At 40.7% G+C, this 10,364-nt stretch overlaps 1 protein-coding gene across 1 annotated transcript; it reads right to left on the bottom strand.

The window, feature by feature from the left end:
- Positions 1–657: 657 nt before the first annotated feature.
- LOC139202647 (centrosome-associated protein 350-like) lies at positions 658–9,270 on the bottom strand. Its single transcript, XM_070832191.1, has 9 exons — positions 9,028–9,270; positions 6,453–6,538; positions 5,969–6,012; positions 5,693–5,801; positions 5,440–5,602; positions 3,456–4,117; positions 3,189–3,302; positions 2,599–2,727; positions 658–779 (listed from the first exon to the last, which is right to left on the bottom strand). Exons 2-9 carry the CDS (start codon positions 6,523–6,525, stop codon positions 658–660), a joined length of 1,416 nt encoding a protein of 471 aa, XP_070688292.1. The 5' UTR covers positions 6,526–6,538; positions 9,028–9,270.
- Positions 9,271–10,364: the final 1,094 nt, after the last annotated feature.

Below are 10,364 nucleotides of genomic sequence, written 5' to 3'. Positions count from 1 at the left end.
TAAATGCCCCAACAAGTGACGGCACCAGATTTAAAAAACCCCAAAGCTATAGCACTACACCCAGACAGAAGACACAGACTAAATGAGGCCTGGGGGCAGGCTTGTCATGGCTACTCTGATTTGAGCCAAATTGAAAATTCCCATCTAGATTTTACAGTATCTAATCCAGACAGTGTTTTTGAACATGACTGCAGTGTGCCTCATTGCAACTCCCTGTCCCACTCTGCCATTCCCCAGAGTACATGCAGCCTGCGATGAGTGAAACCTCTGGAAATCAGGCCATGGATAATTGTGCATCCAACCAGAACAGCCGGTCAATCTCTATTCCTTACGGTCAGTGGTACCCAGTGCAGATCCAGCTAGCTAAGCCAGAGGTGGATGCAGATAGTGTTTAAGTGTGTGAGATTGTTGAGTGTATGGCTGTGTTGTACAGCAGCAGCCAAATTCTCTTCATTTATTGATATTCTTTGGCTCACTCCTTTTTCAGTCCTGCAGTTTAACTGTGAGTCCTAGACATGGCAAAATCCATAAAATACAATTCATCTCATAACATCTTCCAGTTAGATGGATCAGAGGTAGTTATAGCAAATATATGTCTAACTTTAGAGGTGAAAATACAATGACAATGGGGGGGGGCAGAAAGTCAAGGGTAAAACCTTATTTACACTTAGGTGATCCATCAGCTGTCTGGGGCCTGTCCTCCCTGGGCAGCTTGGGACCTGAACCCAGTACCATCTTTACCAGCTTCTGGCCCTTTCGCCATGACGCAGGACTTATTGCTGCAGAGAAAAGAAAATTAACATCTCAGATGCTGCCCTTGAAGAGTAATGCAATTCAATATATTTCATATGTTGACCTCATGGAACATGACTGGAATGTGACTGAATGTTCGCACATATATGTAGACACGCCACCACAGGAGCAGACTCAAATGGACATAAATACACAACTAGCTTAGAAGACAAAAGAGACACACAAGAAACATTTGAGACCAGGAACATAGCTTTAGCAAAATAAATATAAATTATCATTTAATCCAAAAGCTAGTAAAATAAAAAAAAAATACATGGAGGCCCAGTCTGTTGTATGAAGTTACTACAGTATGTGGGAGAGGTGATGCAACAAAATAACTTTGTTTTGCAGTTTACCCAAATCCCCCAAGGCATATTTTCCTTCTTGCTCCTCAAAATTATCCACCAGTTAAATTTATTTTTTTTATTTCAGTGATCGCTGGCAACTTCTGCTGCTCAATTTCTGCCACATGTCCAGTGTGAACAGAATTTTATTTGTGGTGCATTTCAAAAACAGCGATGTCTCTGTACTTGGAATGATCTCTAGGGCTCTTTTCACAATGACTATTTTGCTGAAGAGCAGTTCCTGGTAGTGAAGCTGTACATTCACCAACCAAGCAGCTGTTCGGACTGGGTAGATGAGCAAAGTGAACCTGGCCACAGATTTCAGAGGACTATTTATAGTGATGTGCCAGCATGAAACAGAGACCAGCCAGACTTGAGCGACAACACAAAAGTTGGAAGAAACACATGTACACCAGGCACAGAGGGAATGAGAGCTAGAAAGCAAGAGATACACATCTTACATGCAGCTTTCTGTGTATCCAGATTGCATCATTGTTTGTCCAATGAGACTGGACGATCATACCAGAGCAGCATAATTTTATATCTAACAAACACTTGCTTTTGTCCAGGTCTCCAAAGACAGAGATGAAGATAGCTAGCAATCATGCTAACATGTGTGCCTTTGGATGCATCTTTGTGGGTGGGGAGGGGAGAGTTTTCTCAGCTGTCTGAGGTGTCCTATGCCCAGCATAGGACAGCAGTATGTGTATGTTACAGCAGTATGTGGCTATAACTCTTCCAAGTGGGTGTCTGTATTGCTACTTGCTGGTCACAAACTGCATGTTACACATGCTGGGCATTTCTTCAGGGATTAAAGTCTTAACACGGCCTCAGATGGCAGCAATGTCTCTTTCATGTACTGGAACACACACAGAGGCCTGGAATGGGTTAACAGAGTAGATGGAAAGAACACACCGCATACTGCAGTCTGAACACTGTTTTTTTGCAGTATGTTTGAGTCACTTATGGCATTAACTCATTTGGAGTCAAATTAAAGAATTCACATTTTGTTTTATTACCGTTTTGTGTTAAGTTTAACTTGATTGTAGAAAAAAAGTTAGCACTATATTAGACTGTATTACATCCATCGGTTTACACTTAGTCAAAAGACTAAGAGATGATCATTAAAACCTTTACTGAACTGACATCAGCAAGAGCAGGTTTGCAGGATAAAAAAACCCAATAAAACCTAAGCAGAAACAAAGGCAATAAAGGTAGATAAGAAGCACAGTGCACAGCTGACTTAAAAAGGCACAGACACTAAAGCGGCACAGCCAGTTGAGAAAAACCTTCTTAGCACAGCACTAGTTCAACATTTGAGGCTCTTGGTTTTGGACAGCGTGCACTGACCCATGATAAAATCCTGCCAGACTGTTCCACATGCTTAGCTTTCCTACTGTCACTAATTAAAAATAGATCAGAGGGTGGGTTGGCCCTCTCACATAAAAGAGGATTATTATACCTAGTTTTGCATTTAGGTCACAGGAAGTGGCAGCTCTGTGGACCTTCCTGACTGGCTTGGGAGGCCTCCTCTCCTTGGACCTGTCTGGTTTCTGTTCTCTCTGCTGCTGGTGTCTGGATCTGGTGCTCTCTGTACACATAAGACACATGAAGAGAATGAGCCACAAAGCAACACAAACTGACAAATGGTTCCTAAATTCAAAGATGTCAACTGGCTGAAAAACAAGCCCTGTGCCTAAGGTCAAAGATCTCTGATGCTACAAACCAAAGACTTTGAGCATTAATCATGCCTGTTTGGCATACTGAAGGAAAACAGCAGATACAATATTTCTTATGCTTCTGGCAGATCAATATAACTCCATGTTTCCCATTTATAGAATTTATTTGAGCTGAATTTATTTGAACATACGAGGCTTAAAGCATGTCAGAGATCACCATCACTGCTTTTTACCAGACACTCTCAGCTCAGAATTGCGGCTATCAGACTAGGTCAAAACATAAAAACAGTATATCTCATCCTGACCGTAACTGAAATTTTTACAAATAAGAACTGATAGCAGTGAGAAGAAAACATTTGTGTACTATGTTTACCAGCAAACTGTCGTGACAGGTCTCTGTATATTTCTCTGCTGAGGTTATGAAACTCCTCCTCCTTCCAAATCTTCCCATCGGGAGTGCGGATTTTTGTCTCCGTGCTGTTGAAACCTGCGTAAAAAGATTGAAGATGTAAGATATAGAATCCTGTTTCCCAATGTGTCTAAAATGTGTTTAACCAAAACATCACTCTGTCACATATCATTTTAACAAAGGGTCAAACAAAAAAAGTAAACTTGGAGATACATCATGCACTGATGGTACCTTTGTAAATAGGTGCAGGTGGAGCTGCTGCTATTTTCCGTACTTTGGCTGTGGGCATATTGCTAGTACCAGCATTGTTACTCTCGACAGCTGCCATGATGGGCTGTTCCAGATAACCCAGCAGCTTCTCTCTCTCTGCAGCCTCCTCCAGGTGTTGTCTCTGCCTGCGAATACGCTCTTTGAGCTTCTCAAGCTTATCATCAGGCTGGTGGCGCCTCAGGTTCTCCAACCGCTGGGAAGCTGAGCCAGGGCTCGTGGAGGGGGTGTTCTCCCCTCTGCGTAGGGAGCCTGAGGCTGAAGCTAGACATGGGCTTGACTCTTGGCTATCCATGCCAAGTTGTGCTTTGGGAATGCTTCCCTCCTCAGCGCCCTCTCTTGAAGGAACTCTTACACCTGTGAGATGTGACTGTTTTCCAGTAGTCCTCAGGGTGACCAGGGCTGACTGGTCATTGAGGTAGCGGACCTCGGTGCTCTCCAGAGCCGAAGAGTGTGTGCTGTCCAGGTCCCTGTCTGTCTGTTTGTCCCTGGTGTCTCTCTGGTAAACCAGCTGACTGAGCAGAGGACCTGAAGGAGGCGGAGAGGATGTGTACGAAGACCCTGGCACTGAGTGCAGACTGCAGGCCTCCAGCTGAGAGGGGGGATGTGGTGGAGGGGTGGCCTCTCTGGACACAAACCAGATTACATGGAATCAGGAAACGGATCAAGATTTACTCTTAATTTACCACTCACTGAGGGTACAGAAGAACACATTTTTGTGTAGGGAGAGGCAAAACTTGCAGCGGCAGTCAGTGTTACACGCTATTTGGGCATACGCAGATTACACACCAAATATATACTTGCCCACTGCCCCCACTGTTGTTTTGGATTTTTTAAATAGAAAAACCCAGTTGATTTTTGAGGATCAGTGACCATGTCCCTTAAATAAAAACAATCTCTAATTTGTAAATTACTGTTAGGCTCTGAGTGAATCCGAGTGCCCTCTAATAAAAGGTTAAGTAGTGTGTATTACTAGGGCTTATATTGTGAAGGGAAAGGATTGAAGGTGTGGATATGAAAGATGCTACTTTTGTTAATGCTGAGTGAAACAATAACGCTGTCTTTCTTCAGACTACAGAGTCTGTATTATTTTGTAATCGTCATAAGTATAGAATTAATTTATAACCCTCTGCTACAGATTACATACAGATAACATTAAAAATCAAAGTATGTGCTCTACAGACATTGAGCATCAGAAATATCTTTTCTTGTAAAATGTCCGGTGTTATTTCAACATACTTTGAATTGTTCACAGTGATTATAATAAATTTGCTAACAAGTTCACTATATCAACTAGGGATGTGCATCTGAAGCAAACATTTGATAATTAATTCATCCAGCAGTTAAACAGCAACATTAGCAATCATTTGGAGTCATGTTTCTGCAACATATTCACTTTTACAATCCAGTAATTCTGCTACACTAAATGACATTAAATACTAGAGACAAAATTTAAGGTTTTGCAGTATCACTGCAAAAGGCTTGAGCTACTGAAGTGTCTGAGGGCTGTTCAATTATGAGCTATTCAGAGGAGATGTCAAGAACATATGGTCTGTGAATGGAAGTCTTAAAGGGCAATGGGGACTGGCTGTTATTTATGTGAAAAACTCTCCTGATGTGTCAAGGTAAAACAATGAGGTGATGCAATAATTACAATGAAAATATCACAGCTCAGGTGGGGAATGAAGACCATCTCATTCTGTTGTCACTCTACAGAACGCATAACCTGTATAGTGTGATTAGATTGGAATAATTTTTATATGATTTAAAATAGTAATATTGGTCAGCATGTTTTTTTATGCTTTTAGGTACAAATTCAGTTTGTAAAAGAGGATATTACTGATGTGAGTGTGACAGCATACCCTCCTATCCAATAATAGCAATATAATTAGAGAGAGGTAGCAAAGGATTGTTGTTTTAGGAAAGTATTTTAGTTCCGTGTTTGTACCTGTAGGAGGCCAGAGGTTCCCTGAACTCCACACTGTTGTTCCTACGGACATTGCTGTCCTGGGTGGTGTTTCTCAGAGGGCTACGTGAGCTGCTCTTTTCTGGACTCTGCTGACTACGCCCTCTTCGCTTTGAGGACCCTCCACTGTCATCAACTTGTCCATCTGTGACAGAGAAATAATGTTAAAATAGGTGTAGAATTTAAACAATTATGACATTCGCAAAACGTAGCTTTACATTTTGCAATATCTCACCCCTGCGGCGAACATTCCTGGAGGATTTCTTCTTTGGAGGGTCCATGACAGAGTCCAGGAGAACCCCTGTCCCTGGAGCTGCCTCTAGACGATTTTCTATATGCCGCAACTACAGAGGGAAAACAAACATGTCAGACTCATTGGGTTATGTAAAGATGAGAGAAAGTCATTTTTAACATCATTAGATATTGCATTACTTAAAAAAAAAAAAGGAAATTCTTTCTGAGGGGATGACAAATAAGTCAATCAACAGAAACTAGTCCCAGGTGTACTTACAGCAGCTTTGGACTGAGCCAAACCTTTCCATGCAGTTGTCAGCTCTGACAAAGAGAAAGCCAATAGAATTCAATATGATAGGTGACATAGAGCCTCTCACAAAAACAAATCTTTGACATATTTACATTATGGATATCAAAATTCAAATAAACACAGCTACAGTTGAACTTTAATCGTTTATTGTACAATCCCTCCTTCTGCTGGAGGGATATTTAATGGACTCAATCAATCATGTACAATATCATTATGTGCAATAGTTGTCGAAGGTTTACTGTATACCCTCAATTTCACTTTTGTTATTGATCCGCTTTTGTTAGGCACTATTTCTCTGCTTTTTCACTTAAGACACTTTACACACTTAGAGACACTTTACACTTTGTACTTTGCATTCAACTTTTGTATTGTATTGTACTCTGGCAAAGTAATTTCCTTCGGGATCAATAAAGTTGATCTTATCTTATATTTTCTAACAAAACTAACACACCTGTGCCAATATTGTGATCAGTACACTGCTGAGAAGAGCTTTTAAGGGATACTTCAGTCCTGCTGCTCCTCATCTCTCCTGTTCACCTGCAGCCAAAATAAGACACAGGCAAATAATGAAAACCACGACTAAGCTAAGATAAAATTTAAATGAATGAGATAAAGACAAAATATATGTCATAACAGTATCTACTCTAGTACTCTCCATAGGTAACGGTTGGAAATTTTAGCTATCAGTCAGGCAGATAAAACCAAATATGTTAAGTGAAACTAATACATGGAGTAACAAACAGAAATAAAATGCAAAATAAATCAATCAAGCAAGAAAATGATGCAGACAGAAGCAAGCCTTTGAGACAAAAGTCTAGATGGCCAGCTACAATTCATGCCAAAACTGAGAACTAATTCAAATACATAGTAAATACTTTGTGTATAGCCTTATTAATTCCTTGTACAACATACGTCACTTTTAAGACAGCTTGTGGACAGCAGACTAATGTCACAATGCCATTTAAAACAGGTTAAACAACAACACATTCCTAAAATGATCTCCATGAAGGAAGGTAAGCCAAACTGTCACATGTCCGTCATGTGATGTTTACCTAAAACACCTGCAAAGCTAGAGTTCATGTGTCTGGTCTTACATAGGTATCACTCTTATAAAGTCAACGACAAATTTATGTTTAGTGCTGGTTGACATCTTTGCCACTTTGAACTGTTTATTGTACCTTTGCCATCAGTGGGTGTTTTGGACTGATATTTAACACTCCTTGAGTCATAAGGAGTTCTTAGGAGTCATGCCTTTTACTTATAATGATCACGTGACAAAGCCCTCAGGCACGAAGGCTGAGAGAGCAAACAGGAAGAAAAAGGAAGTTCATCTCTGCTTCTACTTCAACAGACTTTTTAACTAACAGTCCTCCACATTAACATATTACCTTGAGCACATGACCACATTTATAAAAATATATCTAACAGTGCAGACAATGTGATTTAAACTATATTTACCAAACCAGACTAGAGACAGTAAGTCTGTGTCCCTTCTGTTATCTGAATCCAGATGGCACTAGATCAAAAACTTCAGGTAGGAGAGCCAAGGGAAGATAAAATGATACAGCGTTAAACTAACTGTGATCTTAGTAAATTCATACAAGAGACTAATGCTTTCAAGTTGTCCTCATCGAAAAGGAGATCAGCTGACATTAGCTACTTTTGGCAAAAGTTGACTTGAACTGAAATGTGCCGACGCCAGCATTACATGCGATACTTACCTGTTCCCAACTTAACTTTAGAAATGAACAAGATAAACGTACCATCTCCGTAACAAGCCAGTTTATTGAAGTTAACTAAAGAGTTTACAAACTACTGGCTTGATCCAGGACTACAGCACTGTACACCAGTCCTGTATCGCTGCTAGAGTGAACTCGCCCTATACAAGTATTCAGAGCTCATAAAGTTCATTAACGCGAGTGTAATTAAATTTTAAACTCGTTTATGTGAGCGTGAACTTGTCAACAACCTATCAGGGTAAGTGCACACGATATCTTGAGGGGTCTAAGTGACAAAAACACAAACTCCCCGATGAAGTGCGGGTGATTTCTATAAAAGTAAATACGGCCCGTGTAAATCCAAGATGGCGCATACTTTCTTCTTCGCTGGCTAACAGCAGCGTTGTCCGCATTAGTCGCTCTGTGCTGCTACATGTGGATGGACGCCACAATATAAAAGCACTAATGTAGAGACATAGATTGTTGCAATACGCCTTCCGACCACTAATTTCACCACTGTGCAAGAGGCTGCTTTGCAGCACCCCGCTGTCAGGTGAGGAAGAAATAATGTTCCATCTTTGACTTCACACGGCTTGTATTGACTCCAACTTTAATCCCCCTCAATACATCGTAATAAGTCACTTTTTTATCACTTCACATCGACCTGGCATCACTTCTTAGCCCCCGGAATGGTCGCTATGAGATTTACTTTTCATTCAATGACTTCGTATTTTCAATACTACTTTGTAAAATATCGATAGCTTGAAGTAGGTGCGTCCTGTCTGAAAGTACTTTGGGACCTGCACATAAGCTTTTTAACACTGGCTGTCCTTGGGTGTTCACGACAGTAGTGTTTATATTGAATTAAATAAACTATAACAATAATGAATTAAACAGCGAGTCATGGCCATCTAACTCTACATATCACAGCCTGTGTCAAAGCTATGAATGTAACCACCCTGTCCAGGAACTACTCACCCGTACAACCGGACAGCAGTCCATCGTTAATCTACTTCGGGTGAAAACCAACAATCAGGGTAATATAGCGTTTTAAAACACCGAATCCTTACTAAAACAACCTCAACTTTTCAGCAACCACGATGGCTTTTATAATACAATCGTTGTACACCCAAAAAATATCCCTACAACTCATTCAAACATCAGACTTCAAGGTAATCTATTTCGAAATGTCTTCGGTCCAGGCAATAGCCGGAGCCGCCGAACTCGAGAGTTCATGTTAACGCTAGCTGACAGGAGAGTCATGAATAAACTGGGCTAAACATCTCTTTGCAGGGACATAACATTTACCTTTAGGGAAACGATCCAACGTGTCTAGGTGTCCATATTGATGCTGACGCCCTGGTGATAAGAAAATCCAAACTTCTCCGGACTTCTTCCTCAGTTTCGTTCAGCTGTCTGTTTGCTAACGTTAGCCGACTAACGTTAGCAAACCAATGTTAGCTAGCAGTTGTGCCAACTAAGCTAGCAACTTTTTCTAGCGGCATGCACCCATTGTTACTGTCTCGTCGTTTGTCCGGGTAACCAAATTTCCAGGCCGGCTGTGAGATTCCTAGAGAGAAATTTCGCTACCCGCCTCTGAGGCTGCCTTTCCCGGGTTACTATGTTGATGTTTGTCAACGGTGAAACTGGAGTATCTAAGACGGGTTGGTAACGGAGAAACCGAAATATCGCGAGAGTTGGACCACGTCAAACTCTAGGGAAGCCCCGCCCCCTCATACACGCGCGCACACACACACACACACACACACACATACACACACTATGAAAATCATCTCGAATAAACAAATTAATACTAATGACAATACAGTACAATTTGACTGATATTTTAAGGTTATATTAATTATATTAATGTTCATATGTATATTAAACATCACATTGTAGTGACCTATAACTCCTTAAAACTCTCATTTTACTTTTTTACCTTAATGTAGGCCTAGTAGTTATAGTGGACTAAAAGAGTTAATATATTGCCTTTGCTGTGAAAAATACTGTCGACCAGTGATGTCTCATTTTAGAATATTTGTTACAATGAGCATTTGCCAAGAGGTGTCCCACTCTCACCGAACCCTCCCTGCATCACTTTATGGCATATTTGCTTTAGGACTTCACTATTTGTCATTAGGAAGATGTGAAGATGTGCAGGGAGACATTTCTTTTGATGATTTTATTTAATCATCAGAATCAGAAATTCACTCATTCTGACACTAATGGACGATGATCAACAGAGTGAAATAACTGGGCAAACTACACAAATGTTTGTGTGTGTGTGTGTGTGCTTGTGTGTGTGAGTGTGCGTGTGTGTGTAAAGTCAGAGTCGTTGCATACAATGAAGTCTGAGTAAGTTCAACTGGTCTTGTGTTGTCTGAGGTGAGCATTGTTTCTGTATATTGTTGAGTCTTTCTTAAAACGCTAAATCAGTGACTAGTCAGAGCCATTGTGTAAATAAATCACTGAATGAATGAATGAATGAATGAATGGATATATTTTAGACAGTCAATGGTAAATGTACGCACCGTGGTCAGGACAAAGGAGACGTTGCTTTATTAATACAACATGCATTTGCTGCCACCCAGCGGCCTGAGTGTGTATCACACACACACACACACACACACACACACACACAC

The sequence above is a fragment of the Pempheris klunzingeri genome, chromosome 6 (genome assembly GCF_042242105.1).
Source record: "Pempheris klunzingeri isolate RE-2024b chromosome 6, fPemKlu1.hap1, whole genome shotgun sequence".
NCBI classification, from domain to species: Eukaryota; Metazoa; Chordata; class Actinopteri; order Acropomatiformes; family Pempheridae; genus Pempheris; species Pempheris klunzingeri.
The sequence above is the reverse complement of the archived record's forward strand: the minus strand, read 5'-3'. Positions and strand labels throughout refer to the sequence as shown.